At 41.8% G+C, this 22,730-nt stretch overlaps 5 protein-coding genes across 8 annotated transcripts; 3 read left to right on the top strand and 2 right to left on the bottom strand.

The window, feature by feature from the left end:
* The first annotated feature begins 113 nt into the window (after positions 1 to 113).
* Positions 114 to 2,077, top strand: dnajc9 (DnaJ (Hsp40) homolog, subfamily C, member 9). Its single transcript, XM_028423589.1, has 5 exons — positions 114 to 458; positions 820 to 960; positions 1,149 to 1,403; positions 1,521 to 1,607; positions 1,809 to 2,077. The coding sequence occupies exons 1-5, from the start codon at positions 285 to 287 to the stop codon at positions 1,920 to 1,922; spliced, it is 771 nt and encodes a 256-aa protein (XP_028279390.1). The 5' UTR covers positions 114 to 284; the 3' UTR covers positions 1,923 to 2,077.
* Positions 2,078 to 2,161: 84 nt separating this feature from the next.
* Positions 2,162 to 10,053, bottom strand: fam149b1 (family with sequence similarity 149 member B1). 4 transcript variants are annotated; one of them, XM_028424258.1, is made up of 16 exons: positions 9,570 to 10,053; positions 9,040 to 9,156; positions 8,357 to 8,501; positions 7,695 to 7,843; positions 7,440 to 7,583; positions 6,721 to 6,882; positions 6,464 to 6,645; positions 6,225 to 6,367; positions 5,593 to 5,661; positions 4,989 to 5,101; positions 4,529 to 4,753; positions 4,002 to 4,125; positions 3,781 to 3,906; positions 3,611 to 3,692; positions 3,272 to 3,409; positions 2,162 to 3,155 (listed from the first exon to the last, which is right to left on the bottom strand). In XM_028424258.1, exons 1-16 carry the CDS (start codon positions 9,614 to 9,616, stop codon positions 3,079 to 3,081), a joined length of 2,043 nt encoding a protein of 680 aa, XP_028280059.1. In that variant the 5' UTR covers positions 9,617 to 10,053; the 3' UTR covers positions 2,162 to 3,078. The 4 variants fall into 4 exon arrangements, with proteins under 4 accessions (XP_028280059.1, XP_028280060.1, XP_028280057.1 ...); XM_028424259.1 differs by lacking the exon at positions 5,593 to 5,661; XM_028424256.1 differs by having other exon boundaries at positions 6,225 to 6,645.
* A 156-nt stretch (positions 10,054 to 10,209) lies between these two features.
* Positions 10,210 to 14,296, top strand: ecd (ecdysoneless homolog (Drosophila)). Its single transcript, XM_028424243.1, has 14 exons — positions 10,210 to 10,553; positions 10,764 to 10,974; positions 11,056 to 11,173; positions 11,259 to 11,346; positions 11,554 to 11,732; positions 11,820 to 12,012; positions 12,167 to 12,295; positions 12,400 to 12,525; positions 12,618 to 12,703; positions 12,787 to 12,890; positions 13,266 to 13,524; positions 13,616 to 13,683; positions 13,779 to 13,981; positions 14,090 to 14,296. Exons 2-14 carry the CDS (start codon positions 10,776 to 10,778, stop codon positions 14,294 to 14,296), a joined length of 1,959 nt encoding a protein of 652 aa, XP_028280044.1. The 5' UTR covers positions 10,210 to 10,553; positions 10,764 to 10,775.
* Positions 14,297 to 14,677: 381 nt separating this feature from the next.
* Positions 14,678 to 17,955, bottom strand: LOC114447787 (uncharacterized). Its single transcript, XM_028424244.1, has 4 exons — positions 17,788 to 17,955; positions 16,902 to 17,103; positions 16,030 to 16,330; positions 14,678 to 15,928 (listed from the first exon to the last, which is right to left on the bottom strand). The coding sequence occupies exons 1-4, from the start codon at positions 17,817 to 17,819 to the stop codon at positions 15,522 to 15,524; spliced, it is 942 nt and encodes a 313-aa protein (XP_028280045.1). The 5' UTR covers positions 17,820 to 17,955; the 3' UTR covers positions 14,678 to 15,521.
* A 1,136-nt stretch (positions 17,956 to 19,091) lies between these two features.
* Positions 19,092 to 22,153, top strand: LOC114447562 (serine/threonine/tyrosine-interacting-like protein 1). The gene is made up of 6 exons (XM_028423908.1): positions 19,092 to 19,216; positions 19,931 to 20,013; positions 20,211 to 20,341; positions 20,432 to 20,603; positions 20,882 to 21,018; positions 21,345 to 22,153. The coding sequence occupies exons 2-6, from the start codon at positions 19,943 to 19,945 to the stop codon at positions 21,995 to 21,997; spliced, it is 1,164 nt and encodes a 387-aa protein (XP_028279709.1). The 5' UTR covers positions 19,092 to 19,216; positions 19,931 to 19,942; the 3' UTR covers positions 21,998 to 22,153.
* The last annotated feature ends 577 nt before the right edge of the window (positions 22,154 to 22,730 follow it).

Raw genomic sequence — 22,730 nt, forward strand, 5'->3', positions numbered from 1 at the left:
TCGCACTTTAAACCACTTCCGCATTGACCTCAGGCCAGGAGTCTGACGTTTCAATTATGAGAGCCAATAAGATTCCATGTTCCTTTTTACGCTATTACGTCGCTCTACGTACGGATTGATCCGACAAGCTAGCGCGCCAAATTGACAGTGCCAGCAAAGATAGCAGTGTATTTAGTCTCAAAACTGAGTTCTACGAAAAGTGTTGTAGACGCTTTATAGAGCGCACTTTACCTGACAAGTCACGGATTAACGTCCTCGGTGAACACGCAGAGCTATCAGGCAGGATGGGTTTACTTGAGCGGTGCGAGGAGCTCTTCAAGACCTCAAACCTGTACGAAGTGCTGGGAACCAACAAAGAGGCGACCGAGGCAGACATCCGGAGGAGCTACTATAAAGTGTCGCTGAAAGTCCACCCAGACCGCGCTCCCGAAGATCCGCAGGCGACGGAGAAATTTCAGGTCGGGCCGCCTTGGTTGTTAGCTGTCACGCACAGTAAAAACAAGCTAGGCTTATGGGCTAGCTAACACGGCTAGCTTCAGTACACTGTGTTTACACAGTAGTTGCATTGAGTCTTTTTTTAGCTGCGCAACCACACAGCTACTTTTAACATAAGCCAATTTGTCCTACATTTTTAAATTGGTAGTGATGCTTTATTGTCACTAAAGCATAGGCCAAAGCCCGTGCTAAATGTGAGGATATGTAGTAACTGTACATAGGTACACCATTATTTATTTACTTTTTTCCCATTAATAGCAGCAGTAATATTAAAGCACTCGTATATATTTACAATAATAGCATATTTTTGTATTTTCCTTCCAGGTGTTGGGAAAGCTCTATGCAGTGCTGAGCGATAAGGAGCAGAGGGCTGTTTATGATGAGCAGGGAGTGGTGGATGAAGATTCTGACATCCTGACTCAAGACCGCTGCTGGGAGGACTACTGGAGGCTGCTGTTCCCCAAGGTACTGAAACACAGCCGGTGTTATTAACATGACAAGATTGTGACTCAACTAGTTACAGTCTGAATTTCCCCTCAGGTATCAATAAAGTGTCTATCCATATATTCCCAGAACAGTTGGGCCATTGTATCTGACATATCACAACAATTAAACCTTTGATAAATTCTGTTACCCCTCCATTCATCTGCTAGATCACAGTCCAGGACATCCTTGAATTTGAAAAGAATTATAAGGGCTCTGACGAGGAACGGAAGGATCTGATCCAGCTTTATATGCAGCACGAAGGAGATATGGACGTCATCACCGCCTCAGCTTTGTGCTGCACCCAGGAAGATGAGCCACGGCTGTGCAGCATCATCCAGGCTGCCATCCAAAGTGGAGAAGTCAAAGCCTTCCCAGCATTTACTAAGGAGAGTGAAAAGAAGAAGAGAGCACGTAGGAAGAGGGTGAGAGTGTGGGGGAAAATCCTCACAGTACACTTGTATTTTGGTTAGTTTTCTCTGTACACGCCCACGCAGCTGTCGGTTCTCATCTGAGTAATCTGATTACACCTGTCCTTTCAGGCTGACAGAGAGCGACAAGAAGCAGAGCAAATGCAAAAAGAGATGGGGCTCGGCAATGAAGACGATAGTCTTGTGATGATGCTTAAGGTAACAAATACATACACGTAGAGCTGTATCCCTTTTAAGAGACGGAGAAAGAAAGATGCACTTCTCAGCTGCATTTGAAGGAGCCATCAGTTTGGATCAGCTTGTTGTGCTGCTGTCACACAATTGGTCTTCAAATGCAGCCCCCTAGTTGAGACCTATTATGAGATTTTTTTGTCTAATGTTTCCATTTTCTTGTTACAGCAAAAACAGAAATCCAGGGAGCAGAATTTTAACAGTTTCCTGTCAGACCTGGAAGCGAAATACTCCAAAAAGAGTGAAAAACCTCAAAAAGCAAAGAGGGGAAAAAAGCAGTAAAAAGCTCTAGATGTAGCAGATCAAATGTATATAAACCTGCTGTCATTCTGTGACAGCTACATATTAGTCTCAACTTTTTATGTGACACTTAAAAAATGTACATTTCTCATTGTTCTTGTTGTCAACGTTTATAATAAAATACAAACAAAACCACATTTGTTCAAAGTTTTATATATGTATGTATAAGATATGCACAGAAGAAAAACTGATTTTCAAGCATTGTCATCTTTTGTGGCATGGCTATCTGAAATATGGTATTAATATAACCATGAATTAATGTATTTGTGCAGTAACCTTGGTCTGTCAAAGCACCCTACTTGGCTTTGTTCAGATAAAAATAATACATCCAGTAGAGCATTGTTTTATCTACAGACAGATGAATACATTTCATAAACTATTTACGATTGCCTCTTGTACCGTAGGTGTAGTACAGCACATGGACTGCAGCATTGTACAGCCACCACTTTCCCTTCTGACATGATTTTGGAAGTGAGCTACTGCAAAGAAAAGGTTCCATCTGTGTGCAATAATATGCAATGTTAAGGATAAATGCTTTTTTGTAATACAGGGTGGTGGTAGGGGGGTGGGTTACAGTGCCAAACTCTGATGCTACATCAGAGAGGAAGAAAAAAGTTTATCCTCTCAGTGTGTCTGGGTGGATGCATCATGCACTGCATAGTCAACATGTTGACCTGTGAGCACTCCTGATGACACCCATCTCCAAACTGAGTTCTGCACATCTGTAAAGTTTCATGACTGCATCTTGATTGTGTTACTGACCTCATGACAAAATCTGTCCACAAACATAAACACCTCACAAGGTGAATACAATTCCAGCCACTCCCATTGCAGCTGGTAAATATACAGTACATTCACATATAAATAGATATCTATATACACATATTCAAATCATACATACTTACTACAAATGTCCACACACACACACGGCTCATACTGTACATAAGGATTGAGTTACTGATAATTTTGTGTTTGGCTGCCACATAAGCTGATCTTTGAAATACAAAAATAGGCCTTTGACAAAAAGCAGCATAATATGAAAAAATCTGCTACTTCTGTAAAACAAAATTGTTCAGTGGGCACGGAGGCTGCAGAGTGCTGCACCTTGTGTGTAAAGGATGAATGGCTGGACTACAAACTACAAGCCAAGTCTGTTGGCCCTGGATGAGATGCCTGCCCGGGTGTAGGATCGAGGTGGGACAGACACCACCGGACCTACAAGAAAGAACAGATAGAAAAAACCTTCAAGTAAATAAATCTTACTTGAAACTGGTTGCTGCAATTAACATTCATAGTTAATCTAAAAAAAAAAAGTTCAACTTTAATCTGACCTGGGATACGGGCTTTTGGATCGGGCTCCTCCTCGTCTTTGATGGGCGAGTGCCCCAAGGGGTGGTGGGAAAATGAGTCCAAGAAAGATGAGCTGCTGATGCCAAGACTGATGCCAGTCACACCGATTCCAAGAGAGTCTGGTGCAATGAAGGAATAAATGAATGCATAAGTGATGTGAAGTGCAAAATCCAGCTTCACACTGTATGTTTGATATATTTAAAACATGCGATATCATATTACTATATTCAGTCATCTGTAACACCTGAATGCCATATGTGTTTATTGAACTGTTTCTAAAAACGTACTCATCTGTAACATGTAAGTATTTGGGTTCTGACCTGTGCCCACAGAGGCTCTGCCTGGCCGTCCCTGCCCGATGTTGTCCAATACTGTGAAGGAGCGACGGTATGGAGTGTCTGACTGAAAATAAAGACACCAAATATATTGTTGTGCTCTCACAATGCAAATTAGAACATGTTATTTTGAGTGATGTAAAGCCGCACCATACCCTGTATGTGTGCGTTGTGTTAGGGCGAGAGAAGACATCTAGAAGTTGATGCCGATCTCTTGGTACTAAAGCCCCAGCTTCATTGTTTATAGCACTGTGTGCTCGGCTGGATGGGCCTTTGTGACGCTGGTGGATGAAAAACAAAATCAAATATCTGCATTTTAAAAAATGGACTGTGTTCTTCATGTGAGTGGATTTACTAATGGATTTCAAAGCTGTACCTGTGCAGGTTTGGATGGCTGCCCTGAGTGAGATGGCTCTTGGTCTCCAGTGTTGATTGGTGGGAGAAGTGTGTTTCTGCTCAGGGGCAACAGTGGCGATGTCAGTCGGTCGCTGGCTGTGGGTCTGTGAAAACAACAAATAAAGATATTTTGTCTGGTGAATATTGGTCCTTGCTGTACAAGTTAAAGGTGAGGATAAAAGACCACATCACAATGTGAATTTGTCTTTGCCTATGCACAAACTTCTCAAACTGTTCTAATTTATTGAATTTCTCATTTGATACTATACATGCATGTTACAGTATTTATCCTTCACCCATACATAGTTCATGGGAAGTGCATCTGATTCACATATGAACTTTCTATCACCTCCCAATTCACAGAGGCATGAGGCACAAGTTCAAAGGTAGTCTGTCTTCTAAGTAATCCCTCTGTCTGTGCACGACTTCAGAGTACACAGGGGAGAATGGGGAAGTTAAAGAAAGATAAGAGTTTGGGTGGAGTTTTACCACAACGCTGAAACTCACAGGCGTGTCCCACGGATGACCTCATCCATGGATCCTGCTGTGCTGGACTGACTCAGACTAAGTACCAGCGGCAGGAGGTTTCGGGGAGGAGGGTTTCTGCGTCGAGCTGACTGTGCTGGGCGGCTCAGCGAGGAAGAGCTCTGCTCCAGGGCTCGGCGAGGACGAGGTTTGCTGGAAGGGACCACGCTGGAAGTTGGTCTGTGGGACACCCTTTCCTCTGGCTCTCTGTGTAGGAAAGGTAGTGTGGAACACAGTTGATCAATGGTACATTTTCAGGAAGCCAACTGGCTGAGTACCCCGGCCAAACAAGGTGTTTAGACAAGGGACAAAAGCATGGCACAAGTTATTTTGCAAAATGCAATGTGTTTGACTGTGCCTCCATTCATTGCCATACAATCACATATTAAGAACATTCATTTTCTGTTTTGGGACCAGTTAGAACAGTGAAAAAAGTCCATACTGGTTTCTATCCAGCACACCGAGGTTCCTCTGCTGCAGGGGGATGCTGTGGATCACAATGAGGTCATTCAGGTTGTGCTGAGTGGCCGCTGTACCCACAGGGACCCTTCCAGCCTGGGGAATGAGTGAGAGAAAGTAATGAGACAGGAGTGGTGAAAGGTAGAAGGTGAAAACAAAGATGAGAAAGATTTTAGGTGTCAAGGACAGAGAGGTACGAGGAGACAAAAGATATCACAACGAGGGGAGCCACATGGTTAGTCATTTCCACGATACAGTAAAATCTCAAAGAAATGGTTATTTATCATGCTGGGATGCAAGTAGGACCCCCATATCTGCAATGCCACTAACCAAAATAGTAGTCACCACACTTAAAATGCAACAAAACTAGTAAAACAATGCATTCCAACATTCTCCTAACACAAAAAGAATCTAAACAAAGTTGTGTGTTGAAAAAGTTACAGTTAATAAACAAATAAAAGATAAACAGATCTGTGTTAATCAACAGGCACAAGCACATTTAATCTAAAGATAAAGATAGCAAGCCACCACTGAAGGCGCGTACGCAACACGCCATCATTCTGGCTCTAAGTGAGGTAGTTACATACAGCGGAGGGCCTTTTCTGCTTTTTGGACTTCCGTCTGGACTTGTACTTTGAGCCCCTTGAGTTTGTGCTCTTTGATGTGGAGAAAAGCCATGTCCAAAGAAAGATAGAAAGATAGACAGAAAAAGGGAGAAAGCAATGAAGGATGAAAAATAGAACAGGGAAATAAGACAGAAGAAAATTGAGGAAGAAAAGAAAGTGGACAAAACACATAAAAAAGTACACAAACACATTGTTGAAGTACAAAGAATGAGGAGGGAAGAAAACAGTGATATAAGTTAATGAACTGGAAGAACTGAAGGACTAAGAACAGACAGGAGTGAAAAATGTGATACTCAAGAGTCAACTGTGGAGCAGACACTTATGACTTTTAAGTTTGCAAAGGCAAGATGAGCCTATTAATGCAAACAAGTTACAAAATGGATGAAAGCAGCCACACTGCTCTTAAAGCCACAGAAATCTGAACTGCAGTCTATACATATAACATAAAATACTACTATTATTATAATTACCAGACAGAAAAAGATGCTTTTCTACAAAGTAATCAGTTTTAAATCACCCTACTGAACTGCTGACAGTGATGGAAGTGAAATGAGGCTCCCCTGGTACCCTTCAGTCCTCCTCAGACCACTGACCTGGAACTGCAGGCCAGCTGTGAGTGGGGGCGCCCGGCTCTGGCCAAGTTTGGGCAGCATTGTGGGCAGCGTGGAGAGCAGCATAAAAGGATTCTGGGAGTCTGGCTGCACTGGGCTCAAGTTCCCAGAACACTTTTCATCATCTGCCAAACACACATGTATGTTCAGTACGAAATTTGGTCCACATTTTTTGGTAAAGTTTGGTCTAATGCATGCAAGAGAGTGAAATTCATCCCTACGCGAGGTACAGCATTCCCAGTGGCGTTGAACTAGCTCTTTCATGCAGCCGACCAGCTGCTTCCACACATCATCAAACAGCAAGTCGAGAACAGCTTGGCGGCGACATCGGTATGGTGAAACAGGAGGCAGACAGCGATGCCTTCGAACTGACTCTGAACAATCCAGGTCACCCTCACCATCACTGTAAAAAACACATTTCAACCAAAATGAAGAACAGAGGTTTAGATGACATATTTCTGGACATCAAGTAACTCACCAGTCCCTGCTGTCATAGGCCAGGTATTCCTCCACCTGACCCTCGACTTCAATCACCCGCGGCTTGTCATGGCTGCTGGAGACGCTGGAGGTATTGGGAGTTCCATTCAGCTCTGTTGAGGAGGATTTGATCAACGCTGCTCGCCTGCCCTGCACATTTAACCTATCAAACAAGACAAAGGGAAATAAACCCAGGCAGATGCACACAAATGCTGTTTTGGATGTATAACATATATAAACCGGTATATAGCTGAGAATGTTAGGCTGAAGAGTAGTGAGTTAGTGACTACTGTCATTAATCACTGCTAACAAACTTGAATTAGGCCCAAATATTTAAGTAACAAGATAGAGTATCTAGGTCACAAAACCACAGTCAGCCAGGACTCCTCTATAATTGATGCAAAAACACTAACCAACACAGAGACATCATATTTCTTCAAATAACAAAACAACATGTCATTGCACTTTTGGACCACAGTTTTAAACATAAAGGTAATACATTTAACTGATATATGTATTTATTACCTGGTCATGTTGAACACACATTTCTTAATGATCAACTGTAGCATTCTGCATGCAAAATCCTTACAGTAATCACCAGCTCACTGTGCATTATCCCTTATATATGTTTTGAATCAGTATACAGCATCTTATAATAAGTAATAATCACAACATTCTTTTGCTTTTCTAGGGGTCAGCCAACCAGTGAGTCAGACTTACTGTGCACCACCTTTGATCTTCTCCTGAGACTTCACAATGCTTTCTTTGCCTGCTGATGGACTGCTGTTAGAGCTGCTTTTCCCTGAAGTAGCATACCATTGGAAGCCCTCATCACTGGGACATACCATCTGAGTCCCTAGGATTCTAAGTGACACAAAAATAAATCAGTAAAATCACTGTGTTTCTTACACAGTTTCTTCCACCAGCCCAAATCATAACCAATGGAAAGCTAGTATGAAACAGCGGATGACATACCGAAGATGGGGGAAACGTGTGGCCCACTGCTGACATTCATCCTGCAGCCCCTGGAGTATCCCTCCCCCACTGCCTCTCCCTTCGTACAGCTCTTTGTCGATCTCCTCAAACATTTGCTGCACCTGCCGCGATGCTGCCTTGTCGAACTCCTTTGGGACAGAAAGAAACAGAGAAACAGTAACACAGGAAAAAGTTAAGATATTCTTCTTTTCTTGAACACAAGCATCATGATTAAAAACGGCTGCTTTTTAGTCTGCTCATCAGGTAGTGGCAGAACATCACAACCTTTTTTAACAAACCCAATAATTAGCTCCTATGGCCCCTTGAGAGGTGTTTGTGATAACAAAAAAAAGACAGGCAAAGAAAGTAGTGAGGTAGGAGTTTGGTAAGTTGCATAACTGAGTTTTTCTCAGAAGCAACTTGAGTACAATGAACTAAATAAATTATTAAGTGCTGGAAAAGTTTTGTAGGACTGACTGAGTCTTGAAAACACAGCAAAAGAACAAACCAATACCCAGTAGAATAAGACCTTGCATAGACAAACAAGCCATCTGCTATTCTGTACAGATGCTGGTTTGGAGTGCAATACTTCAACTGTATGACAAACAGAGCCAGACAGGCACCGGTTCACATCAAGACTGTTTTCTCAGAAGTAGACTTACATCGTAGCCCCAGGAGAAAACAGAACTCCTCTCTGTGGAGATGCCAGTACCCGTAGAGCTGTGGATACCTGACCAGGACTGGTTGGAGTCTACCGAAATGACGGTGGGACAGTCAGAGTGACCTGAGGTGCCAGATGTCTCAGAGCTTAAGAGAAAGATGGGATAATCATGCAGCGTCTGTAGTCATTTAATAGTCCTTTCTTTTGCAAATTAATGGTATTCATCTGTTTCACATGTGCATAGGAAAAATCAAAACCCTATAACTATCAAAATGTAAACCAAGTTTTTCATTAAGTGGCTGAGGAAATCTAAATGGAGGCAGCTTGCAGATATAATCAAAGTGGAAAATGAGGGGCAAATGTCAAAGTGAATGAATATTCTAACAGGCTGTCTCATTTATTATTCTTTTAACTGCACATCTGAAGAAGGCAATGTGATATGAATTAATCCACTGCTTCTGGGTGTCACATAGCAAGAACTCTGTGAATCAGCTGTCTCCTCAAGATGGTGTAACATTACCAAACACGCATGCAAGACTTTGTGTGTGAGTGTGTGTGTTTGTGTCACACACATACTAGCTGGAAGTACTAGTCACATCAAAGTCTTACTCTAAATATGTCTAGAATTGTCTCCCTGTGGAACAACACAGCCCTGCCTGTCTGTATAGACTGGGTCTCAGATACCTGTTGTGTGCAGAGACAGCTTCCTGTAGGTTGTGGAGGTAGTGCTGAGGGGTTTGGTTATCACCAGCTTCTTCTGGGAGAGGATGGTGGTCAAGGCTGCTTCGAGACAACCCACGACTGCACAAAGGAAACAAAAACAATTAGTAGTTTTACATCTTAGCCCAGGGAGTCCAGCTGATATGTACCTTATTTGTAGCCATTTTCTAAATTATGACATTGTGGAAATATATACTATTTCTGTAAGTACTACTCAGCCTTGGTAGGTTATAAATGAATCCAACATTTGCTTAAATTGCCAGAAGTCATCGTGTACTGTATGTCTGACTAAAGTGCGTGGTTCGACACAAATATCTTTAATCTGTCATCCAAAATGGTGGAAAATCAGTCACTTATCACAATTTCTCCCACTGTATGGTAGCATTCATCCTCTGACATCTTGAATTATATTGGAATTGCACATTTACAAAGCAGCAAGGTTATAACTGCAAACATAAACATTCAGAACAGTCTCTTTTATTTTAGGTACTCACATTTCTAGCTTGTGCGATACAGGTCTCCTGTTATATCGCGAAATCATTCTCCTTTATCTCGGTTTTATAGGCTCAAGCCCTCGTCTTTCATTCTTGCCTCCGTTTCCACGACTCTCAGCGAACAGTTTGGAGGAACGTTTGACATATTTTCCAACATTAGCCCTTACCAAATCAGCTGGACATGGCTCTGAAAATGGATGCGAACATTGTTTCTAACTGTTGCAGCTAATTCTAACAGAAAGCTACGTGAAAATGTAGGCTAGCTAATGTTGCATGGACAGCTACGTAAAATAATAATGCATGAACTGCACTGGATAATTCCCCACAACACATTTCCTGTTGAATTAGCCTTACTAAAGACGGGTCTTATGTGGTCTGGAAGTTGCCTATTAAGTACGTTTATGTCGTAAAATACATCTTTGTATAACGTTGGTGGAGGTAGCTATCGCAAGCTCGGAGGATTTCCTTAGCTAATATTAGCACTAGCGACAACAACAACAACGACGACGACGCTGTCATGGATACGCAGAAACGTAACTCCGCGGCCTCATGGGAAATGTATTTCGAATACTCTAAAAAAACAACGACGTCACTGTCTATTTTACTATAATTCCCAGAATCCATTGCGATAACGTGTTACGTGTATATTTTAATGTTGAAATAATGAAAAATGTACTTAGCGTAATCGCTAAATTGATATAACCTAAATTAATAAGAATATATTTCATCGTCATTATTTTTCGATACATTGTAAGTTACTCTTATACGGACAAATGCTAACATTATTAATACATTACATAGGAACCTTCGTTGTTATAGGGTTGAGGTAGTCGACTGGAATTCATTGTAGGACCTAAACAGTCACAAATGGCGTGATAGCAGCGCGCATAGAAATGATTTAGGCTTATTTTTCTGTAGTATAACGGCACATAACGGCACACTCGACAACACTGACATAGCATCTCGTATTTAAAACAACATACGGTAAGGCTGAACGACACTTCAAAGAAATGGTCTGAACTATATTATTAGATTGTGGTAATGTGTGGATCAGGGTTAGTTTTGAACTTGAGGACAGTTTTTTTTAACTAAACCTACTGATTTACTCTCGCTTTGTTGTGGAATCTAGCGGTATAATGGAAAACTAAGCCTCTAGACTCGTTATATAACTTTTGCCTACTGTTTACGTATCAGGTCATTGCCACAATGGACGCCCTGCAGAGAAGAGTGAATCAGGAGGACATGGTCCAGTACAAACTGTTCTTGGTCCAGAGGGACTGTTCTCAGAACACCGAGGAGAGCCTCAAGCAGTTAGTAGAGGAGGTACTGGCAAAGGTTGCCCCATTCCTGGTACAATATATCTGGCAGCATCAGCCATTCAACCTCAAGTTTTTCCCTGAGAAAGGTAAAGTCTTGTCAAATGTGATGCACTTTACACTTTGGTAGGCACTAAAGACTGGTATGTTTTCTTTTTTTTTATTGACAGGTGGTGTCCCTGCTCATATTGGAGGTAGCACTCAGTTTGGAGACAACATTGAGGATGAGTGGTTTATTGTTTACCTCCTGAAAATAATTACAGAGGCCTTCCCTCAACTCGCAGCAAGGTGTGACAGAATGTGCAGTCAGTAAATTCTTTTCTCATGCTGAAGTCCTTATTCAGCTTCAAATTTCACTTTAACTTTTATGCAGAGTTGAGGACAATGATGGGGAGTTTCTTCTGATTGAAGCAGCAGATTATCTTCCCAAATGGTTAAACCCAGACACAAGTGAAAACAGGGTGAGCCATACAAATAATTCTTGATGAATATGATCATAAATTTAAATTTTCCTACATCTGTTGAAAAAATGGGTTATATGTTTAGTCCCTCGAAATTCAAATTACTCAATAATTACATTTTTGTTGACTATTTGTTCAAGAGCAGACTATAAAATTAATGATGTAATCATTTTAAAATGTTTACTCTTGTATCATTTTCTTTTTCAGATCTTCCTCTATAGAGGAGAGTTGCATATCCTGCCCTGTCCCTCTAAATTGAGTCCAGTTGGCTTCTCGAATGATGTGGTACCCAGTGTGGAACAAGCTGTAGCACTGCTCTCCACCCACCCTGATGCCTGTCATGCAGGCCCAAAGATTTGTTCAGCTCTGAAGAAAAGACTTGAGGAGTGAGAACACTCCAACACGATAAAAGTTCAAAACTTCTTCTGTACAAACTTAAAAGGTCTAATGATGAACTTCTGTTCTCCATTAAGGTATCCAGAGAAGATTAAAACTAGCCTCCACCGCGCTCACTGCTTCATTCCTGCTGGTATTGCCTGTGTGTTGGAACAGCGACCTGACCTAGTTGCCCCTGCAGTTTCAGCATTCTACCTGCGGGATCCAGTAGATCTGCAGGCGTGTCGAAACTTTAAGACATTTCCCTCTGATACAAGAGTCCTCACTGTGGTAAGTATATATATTAATTGTGAAGAATTAAAAAAAATGTTTTAAACGTTGTAGCATGTTTCATACATAATATTGTAACCACAGTTTGTGTTTTTAAGATTTGCCTCTTTTAGCTTTTGTAATAGATCTCCTATACTTTAACACATAATTTCAGGTGACCTTCACCCGCTGCCTGTATGCACAGCTGCAGCAGCAACAGTTCACTCCAGACAGGAGGAGCGGCTTCACCCTGCCTCCTCGCTCTCATCCACAGTACAAAGCTCATGAACTTGGCATGAAACTGGTAAACCATCATCTGTGTTTTTCCCTTGTGCCTAAGATGCACATCAGCGTATGTTTTTTTTTGTATTGTACAAAAGTGTGTCTCTGTTTGTGTCCCACTCACAGGCGCATGGCTTTGAGATCCTGTGCTCAAAGTGCAGACTGCCTTCCTCAGAGCCTGATGCTCCAGTCAGTTGTAACCCTCAATGGAAAGGCTTCATGAACAGTCTGAAAAAGAATGACTACTTCCGGGTTAGTGCCACATTTTTCCCCATTTATTTAAAAAAAAAAAAAAAAAGGCATTTTGACAAAGGTGCAATGCACTCATGATTTCTCTTCTGCAGGGAGAACTGGAAAATTCAGCCCGTTACAAAGAACTTCAAAGATCTGCAGAGAACTTCTTCAAACAAACTGCTGCCTCTAAATCAAGGTGAGAGCAGCACATGCATGTCTTTATTACACCTGACTACAAGTTTATCTTCCTGAATTAAAATACTATGTACTCTGTCTCAGCACCTTATCCCCAGGTGAGGAGGTTCTCCAGCTGCTGCACAGCTGCCCTCCATTTAACTTGGAGGAGTTGAAGAAACAGGAGTCACAGCTCCCCCAAGAGGACAGTGAGTGCTAAAGCTTACTTCAAACTAACAAAGAAATGCTCAACATTTATTAGTGTGAAAGACATCTGCAGAGTTTGCACATAGAACCTTAAATCATTGAAACCACCTTGTAATGTAGTCTCTTTGATTTTCAGTGTTCTTTTTCCAGTTCAGATGTTTTTATATGGCTAAAAGAAAAACAAAATGTGTTTTACTTGGGTTTGTATGACCTTGTTAGGAAGTAAACATAGCCTTAATCTGTCTCTGCCACCTGCGATTTCCTGCTTCGTCCTTGTTTCTTTTATTTTCTGTCATTTTGGTATGCATCCCTCATTCTCCACCCTTCTCTCTTTCAACCATTTCCCATAATTAGTTTTCCTTTGTGTCACTCTGCAGGTGACAGCTGGCTGGATATCACAGCTCAGGATTTGGAGCGGCTGTTGCAGGAGAGAAGCGGGGGGAGAGCTGATGTTGGCAGCCAAAACTCCAGTTCCACTAAACAAATGCAGCATGCCAGGAATGCAGAGCAGAAGGAGAAGGAGGCAGAAGACAATAAGGAGGAAGAGGAGGCTGCTTACAGCTTGGTAGCTGTCAGTCATGGAATGAAGAACTTCCTCAACGCCATGTCGTCACATGAGGGTGCTGAACTGCCCTGGTGAGACAAATTGGCATGACAGATGTTGCTCAGACATCCAGCCCAGTGCTGTTTTATCGATTGATTTGAGACATTACTCTTTGTATTCCAGGAGCTGTGCAACTCAGCCTTTTAGTTTCGACCCAGACTCCATGGCCAACGCTCTGGACAGACTACTCGGTATCTAGAAGTTCTGAAAAATGTCAGACAGTACTGCTATGTTTCCTTCAAGTTTACAAGTTAAACATTTGCTGTCTTCCTGTTTACATTTTTAGGAAGCAAAGATGAAGAGCTAGATTCAGACGATCTTGATGATGATGATGCCGATGATGATGATGATGATAATGAGAAAGAAGAGGCCTCCTCGAGTCACACAGGGATGAATGGGAATGAAACTTTAGACAGTCTAAAACAATACATGGACCAAATGGATGAGGAGTTGATGGGTACTAATGTTGGACAAAGCTTCAATCAAACGGTAAATTTTGAATATGATCACACACTCACCTCTCACACTGTCTCGGGTTTACCATCAATTTGCACTTGTAAGAAAAGCTCACTTGTCTTATCATTTGCTTTTTTGCAGAACAACAGACCACACTCCTCTCACCCCTCAGCCGAAGACAGGGGGGAGGAAGGGACAGAGGAGGAGATCCAGCCATTAGATGTGGACATCAATTTGGTCACTAACCTGTTGGAGTCTCTCAGCTCCCAGGCTGGGCTGGCTGGACCAGCTTCTAACTTGTTGCAGAGCCTGGGCATACACCTGCCTCCCAACTCTGATCCCTCGTAGCGCAGTAGAAGCAGACTCATAATGAATGATGCTGTGTTTGACAACCTTTCTTCCCTCAACGAGACATGTCTACAGTTATTTGCCTTCATTGCACTCAAGAATGTTAAATGGGTCCTGCAGACTTAAAGAAAGAGTAAACATGGTTGTGTTTACAGTCAACCTCAATGTTTATGTGGTAAACTGTCCTGTTTTCTCCTCACACAGATTTTTGTCTGTTTTGCTACAAATATATTTTTTTAAAGTTCCTAAAATGTGTAGATCAGATTTCTGACTGCTGGAAGAAAACATTACAGCACTAAAATCTGGAAATCACAACAATAATGAGATTCTACAGCAAATTAAACGTTTATTGTGTTTTTTTGTCACATTGTGGTTGTTACAAAAAGAACAAATACTCTTTCTAAATAAAGCCTTATTTCAGTCTCATATCAGTTGATAAAATGTTATCACAAACACAAAAAAGGCTTAATAATATTAGCTCATTCCTATAACCCAGTTAAAATATATATAATATGTAAATATATATATATAAAATGTAAACAAAACAAAATGAAGTGATTTGCAACATCTCATAAATGCCTGGTCAAACATCTCATGATTAACAACAGGTCAAAAATAATCTGAAAATATTGGAAGCTGCATCTTCTGAGGTAAAGAAGAGAGGGAAAACCTTGCTCTTCAGTTCACAGTTCAAAAGCTGTGAGTTGATAAACAGTCTAGACACTTAGCACATCAAGAACAGGAGGATACCACAAAGAAGACCCCGAGGTAGCTGAAATCCTCTAACTAATCCATGAAAAATAGTGAAGACTAATTTATCATACTAATTGCATATCACAACATTTTGTTTTTATTTACATTTTACAGTCATTACTTTTACAGAAAGGGTTACATTAGGACATGGTTTAGCTTTTGACAACTTAAAATAACAGCTATAGCAACTTTTTATTCACTGCCCCTCCTCATCTGACGTCATTGAAGCCAGAGTCATTCAAGGTTAACAGGTTAAAAATTCATTCCGTCAAGGATGAGAGTTAATATTTTTAACACTGTTGAGTAAACGTGTAATAAAGCAGCTTCAACACTCTGTGCTCAGTTTTTAATCAAAGTCACTAAAGGGCAAATTCCTCTGAACTCTGGTTAAAAATTAATTGAGCTAGAGGTATTGAAGGGAGATTGAAATATTTTAAATACTGTTAATTACATTACACATTCAGTAGGGCATTCAGTATAGTAGCTGAAAAAATGGCTGCATTATTGGTTTTCCAGAGTGAAGTAGTGCAGCACCCAGCGGTGACACACAGAGAGCCATCATACCGAGCAGGAAGTTCAGCACCATCCCCAGCAGGAGAATAGCAAGCAAGTATCCATAAAAGAGCAGGCTGTGCCAGCTGCCCTGACTCACCACCTGCCAGGGACTGTGAGGATGCAGCAGCCACAGGAGGCCTAGTATCCAGCTCTGGTTCACAAGCTGGGTGTAGTAGATGTCAAACACAGACACCTGGGCATCAGGGTGGTGGCGTGGAGCCTCAGACACTTTAGTCAGGCAGGTGAGAGAGAGACTGTGGAGGATTAGAGCCAGAGGTGCATACATGTTCTCCAGAGGATCTGTGAGTGACAGATGTCTGGATGCTGCAGAGAGAGAGAGAGAGAGAGAGAGAGAGAGAGAGAGAATGGTACCTAAATAGATTTAATCTGAGAAGAACACTCATGTTTCACCTCTCTAAGTTTACCTGTGATAACAATAGATGTCCCACTCAGAATGGAAATCAGAACAGTGGTGTGAATAGATGGTGGGGATGCCAGCTTCAGAGCGAAACTCAAGCTCGCAGTTACAGGTACTAGCAGGGGTTGGGTGAGGAGGAAGAGGCTGGTGTATGAGCTGCAGGCTTTGGCCCACATGACCAACACAGAATGAAGGCTGTTACAAATAGCAGGCAGCAGCAGCCTCTCACCCAGGGGCCTGGAGTAGTGTTTTAGATGCACCACATTCAGGACATGGAGGAGATTTAAGATGAAGAGAGAGACCAGCACCTGAAAATGATGTCAGATTACAGCATAATTCATGATTAGCTTAATGTCCAATGGTTTTATTTTGTTGCATACACACACAGCACCCTTTACCTAAAGAGCCAAGGCTAGTCAGTGCATGGCCCTCATTCAGACAATTCACTCCTGAGCTACATAAACCTTTGCACAAGCCACAGGTTTACATGTCAGTCATCTGGGAGGCCATTTGGTTAAACATCTATCAGGCGCATATTATGTATTAAATCCTGTCACTCAGGACTACCACTGCCCTTCAAACAGCACACCCACTGCTGCACTGACAGCTAGCAGCTCACTGTATGAACTTCAGCCAATGATCAATTGATTTACATTTTATAAAGTAACTGTCACAGTCCCTTCTTTGTCCTACAGTGACACATTAGTATAGAGCCATTTCTGTACCTAAATGGTGGCAGAGACAGTATAAATACACAAGCGAACACCCTGCTGCTCTGTGTAAACAACACTGTGCTACACAATGCATTTTCTTATATTCACATGCTTTCTATTGAAAAAAAAATGCACAGAAACAACACTGCAGGTTGAAGGCACCAACCTGAGCAAAGCAGAGAGCCACAGGGTACGGGTAGTGATACTGAGGGATGAAGATGCCAGCCACAAAATTTCTCAGTTTGCCAGCCAGGCCATATATCACCATGAGCAGCAGAAAGAAGGAGGGAAACAGCGGCTTTAGTGTGTGATTTGATGAGAGACTGTTCGCCACTGAGGCACTCCATCCTGCACTCCATCCCCCTGAACTGCACACAGGAAGTTACAGGCACAGAATAGATACTTTTGGATTTTATCAAATGTGTGATCCATTTTGCTGATGTTTTACTAAATAAAGAACAATCACCTTATAATTGAAATCTTGCACATGACTCATTCAGCTATTAGACTAAAAACATCAAAACCAGAAAATAATACCTTTTACCTAAAAGACATGCTGTCATTCTGCTCAAAGGTTGCTGAGTACAGGTGTGTGCGATCTGATGTCAGTGTGTGACGAGAAATTCTCACAATAGAGAAGAGAATAAAATGTTCTCTAAAGAACAACCCAATGGAACACCATGTTTAATTATAAGCTCAGACAACATGTGTGCCATTTTCAAGCATGAATTGACACTTCAGCAGTTAATTTGGGACTTTGCTATTATTATTTTAAAGTGAGCAACTATATAATCGTATATATAAACAATTATGAATATTGGAAATCTTTACCAAAGTAAATATATGTACAATAAGGCAACATTGAGCCATGCATTTAATTTGATTTTCAATAAAAAAAGACTAATAATTAACCGTTAAATGGCTTAATGATCAGTTTAACAGCTAAAATATTATTTTTAAATTTGCAAGAAATATTTTGCATTAAAACGTTTCTGACATGCATAACTTTCAATAATAACTGCTAAAAAATGTAAGAGAAGAAAAACACTCACCATTTGAAATTCCTCACAAATTCATATTTCATTTTCAAATTCCAAACATTCTCTCTTAGTGGCTCTCAGCACCACTCATTTCTTCTACTGCCAATAATTACCCTGCTAACAGGTGTCTGCTTTCCTCTCCATTGTGCTGTGTTGAGCTGCACTTCGGTGTTGCGGGTATTCACCTCTCCTCTCAGTGTCAGGATGGACTTTGGTCTCTGTTTGTTTGTCACAAGATAAAAGGAAGCAATCAAGTTTGACAGTTATCAAAGTCATATTTTTTTTTTCAAAGAACACCTGACCTCCATGAAATTGATTAAGACATCAGTTTGCTGGTACATTTTATTACACATCGTAAACACATGTAAAGGGAATTTAATTTGTCTGAGGATCTTACTGATGTAGGCTGTATAGATGAAATTTATTGATGTACTGTTTGCTGAAGAGGAAGTAAATCCCTATTGCTGTATTCTCCAGCTTTGACATCTGTTTGTGACATTCCTGACAATACTTCCCCAGCTCCATGTTCCCAACCCCCCACCCCTTCTCTGGCATCATGGAGTCCCCCAGCCTGGCAACATGGCTGCATGACGGAGGGTCTGTTTAAGCAAACAGAGCCATCAGACTGAGGGGATGGAGGTCTGTGTGAGTGCTGATGATTGATACAGAATACTATAGCAACAAGCCTGCCTGCTGCACAGTGTCATGGGGTGCTGACCGATCATGTGTGTACACCTGACGTGTAGACACACTGTAGGTTATACATAAGAAAAGTATGTTTACTCTCACATGAACGATATAGCCTAGTTCTTCACACGTCTTCAAATAAGGCTGTTAGCATTAACATCACTCAGGAGCACAACAGGGCGCAATCATACTCTGTTATAGATTATGGGACCAACGCTTATACAGCTTAAGAATATAAGATTACTGCATATGTGACAGTGAATGACCCTGTTCAAAGTACTGCTTTTATGCATGATGCAAAAATGTATTTTTGCATAACATTTTACATACTGGATTTTTGCATGATACCAGAGAATAACAGAATGGGAAACTTGACATGGACAATAAAAACAAAAATGAGCTCCACACAGTGGACATAGTTAAAACAACAGCAACGTGACCGTGACACGGACCAAAGGGCACCAACATGCCCTAGACTAGCTGCTTTGACTGTAATTAAGTGGGCAGGCTTAAAATACGTAAAAAGCAGTTATAGGTACAACAGGTGTGACAAAATATAACAGTGGTGGTGGTGGAAGTGGTGGGGTCGGGATGGTCAACGTAATGGGGGAGGTGGCAGTAGTTTTGGAGGAGGATGGTGGGTTAGGTTTGGAGAGGCTGTGAGTAAAAGGAAAGAGAGGAAGAGTAAGTGACGTGAAGGTGGAGGAGATGACATGGCTGAGAGTGACAACTGAGGGGCACGCCGAAACATACAGTAAGATTCAAAACTTCAATATTTGAATGGAGAGGATGCAGTGTAGCTCTTTCAAAGGGATGGTGGACGTTTGGTGCACTTTATTTATATGTTGTCAATAGGTGCTGAGGTTACTTTTTGCAAGCTATGGACCCAAATTACACAGAGGAATCCCTTCAACTGCTAATATAAGCTTGCTTATTGCTTATTGCTGTTTTTGTATTATTTATTGTTTTTCACTACTTCTATTACTATTTTAAAAAATCCCTACAAGCTAGAGTTCACAAGAAAAAGCAAGCCATGTTGAGTTTTAAAGACATTTTCAACAATAATTTTTATTTTTTTCTACCTAGAGATAGGCTCATGTATGTAATTCCATCTCCCTCTCTGTGTGTGCCCGAGAAATTCTGCATGGCGTTAACAGCGATTTCAAACCTGACTAAATTATTGTGTATGTTGCAACTATTGGGAGTTAATTTGGGTGAAGTAGGACTCCTATCCAGGTCTCTCCTCCGTCACCTGTCACAGCCAGCTACCATGTGGCCCTCTAGAGCACTTAACTGTTACTGTGTTTCCAAGACCACCGGCTAAATAAAGAGCAAGGCTGAAGCTGGGTTGAGTGAGAATCACAGCTACAACAAATATTGCATAGTCTGTTTTTTTTTAATCTTTTTAGTTAATTTCTTCAAAACGTCTTCAACAGTTTTGACATTATCTCTTTGTTTGTGTGTGTAGCATGTTCATCTAATGAAGGGCTGGTGGGAACAGCTGATGCATCTGCTAAATGACTTAAACGAGATGGGCGTAGTACTGTCCAGGTAAATAATTCTGTTGTTTCTATTGCACTTGTAAAAATCTGAAGTCTTCATGGAAAAAAAAAATATATATATATATATATATATAAAATTGAACTGAACTGTATTGAATGAGTCACTTCCTTTGTTTTTAGTCTCCGCTTTATGACTTTCCTGAGACTGCACTTGTCTGTATGTTTGTGCCTTTGTGTGCCTGTCAGAGTGAATAACAGTTGTAGAACGGCCTCCAAAGAGCCTGTCAACACATTCCAAACAGTGAGCAGCATCTCTGACAGAGAGGTCAATAGTACAGACAGCGACCATTCTTCCATCATACCTATCCAAAACAAAGGTAAAGGGTGTCGTTTTACCTTTAAAGCTATAAACGTACAGCTGTACACATGCAGACATGTTTTACTGTTTGTTTTTTTCTGCCTGCAAGTGGTGTGTGAGCCAGAGGAGGTGCTAGTTCCCGCTCTTCCAGAGACAGCTTGTGTGGAGCGAGGTTACATCACCCCACAGCAAGTGTACAACCTGCTGAACGCTGAGGAAGGCCAGCCGGCCTTGTATGATCCTTACTATATGCTCATCCTGGACTGTCGCAGTGCAGAGAGGTGAGTGTTGCACAAATGCAGTAGCACATCTCTACATAAATCAACATAATGGTAAATAAACTTTGGAACAAGTGAGTGCACAAGTGCAAAAGTGTTGTGTCACTGAAACTTTAACTGTGACTGGTGTCAAAACCACTTCAGTGGCTTCATTCACTGACCTGCTGTTCTGCACTATCCTGTAACTCAATAGTCAACCATTCATCTACAGCAGCAAATGTAAAAACAAACTATTACCAGTGTCATCTTTCTGTCATAGTATGAATGAATTTGTTTGTTAGGTACAAGGAAAGCCACGTGGTGACGGCGCGGGCTGCTGTGACGGTGATCCACCCCGAGCTGGGCTGTTTGATCAGCTGTATAGAGCTGCAGAAGTACTCTATAATACTGCTGTATGCAGAAGAAGGATGCAGCCCAGGTTAGTAGTCAGTGTTTAGCAAACACACACTCATGCATGAAGAGCCAGACAACAGGCAATATCTGTTGATCAGGTAGTCAGCATCTATGGGAAGTCTGGCTCCATCATCAGGTGTAAAAATTTACAAATACAATATGCTATCTTGGTAAAACTGAGATTAAGGATATTATATCTGTTTAGCGTCAGCATGTTAGCATTGCCTGTGTCACATTTCATCACGTGTAGCCCAGACAGCCTCACAGCATAGCTAGACTGTTAGTGTTGTGTTGTTTGGATGGCTCTGACTCTTCTTCCTGCCTCTGTGTTCGTCTCTCCACATACTTCAGTTGGCAGTGTGAAGGCCAGGGCAGACTCTCCAGACCTCCAGCGCTGCTTTTTTCAGCTTAGTGCTTTGGGAATGGACCCTGTCATCCTACTGGGGGGATTTTCAGCCTTCCACGCCCTGTACCCTTTCCTCTGCACACCACGTATGGTCCTGCTTGAACCTGAGCGGCACACCCTCACCATCTACCCCTCAGAGATCCTGGAAGGAGCCCTCTACCAGGGCTCTGCCTCCCAGGCCTCCAACTACCGCATCATCAAAAATCTACACATCACACATGTGGTCAACGCCACTGCCAACTGCCCTGACACGTTCCCCACCACGCTGTGCTACCTGAGGCTGCGTCTCAGTGATGATGCCCAGCAGGACCTGGTGGAGGCGCTGCCTCTGGCATCCAGGTTCATCAACACAGCGCTGAAGGCTGAGCCTGCCGGGCGAGTCCTGGTCCACTGTAGTATGGGCAGGAGCCGCAGCTCTGCACTAACGCTGGCCTTCCTCATGGAGCACCGACGCTGGTCACTGCTTCATGCCCTGCGCTGGTTGAAGGAAAGGAGGGCATGCACAGCACCCAACGTGAACTTCCTGCGCCAGCTGCTGACCTATGAGGAGCAGCTGTTTGGGAGCAGACTAACCTCGCTGGATGACATCCGCCGATGACCGGAGGAAGAACAGGCACTTAAAGAAGAATATACTGGAGAGAATGAAAGAGTGTATTATAATTATTTCATCTAAAGTTCAGAATTGAGAAAAGGTGTCACATAAGCAGAGACTGAATACTGCAAGAGAGACTCTAAAAGACTGAATAGGAGTATTTTCCCCATGTTTCACGTTAATCTCACTTCACCAACAACTCTCTCTCTACACTGTGTTTATTCCTGTGCTATGCCTCAATACCAACAGTAATCGTACAGATGTTTCACTTTGTGACCTCTGTATGACCCACAGTGATATAGCCCCTGTTATGACATTTTGCTTGGTGATAGTGTTTAGAATATGTTTAATAATAAAGTGTATTTATTTCATTTTACATTAGAATTGCTTCTTCTTTTAACATTACTCACTGGTGGGTTTACATAATGCATGAAATAGTTTAAACAGTTTGCTGCACTCTCTTTTACAGACTCCACCCTGTTACACTCAGCTGCAGGAGGCAGGAATCCCCTCCCTCCAGACACACTTTCAGTTGGGAGTGAGGAATCTTCTGGAATGTGTGTGGGGGGGAGAAAAAGGCAAAACCACGTTGTTTGGCCAACTTAAATGTTGTAAAACTGCACACAACAAAGCTGTTAATGGAGCTGCAGAGCCCAGTGCGCACATAAGTTATTTTTAAAATGTATGATGAGTGTTACAGGGGGTGATGGTACATTTTATTCCGCAGTAGATATTCAAC

This window comes from Parambassis ranga, chromosome 15 (assembly GCF_900634625.1).
Source record: "Parambassis ranga chromosome 15, fParRan2.1, whole genome shotgun sequence".
NCBI lineage: Eukaryota > Metazoa > Chordata > Actinopteri > Ambassidae > Parambassis > Parambassis ranga.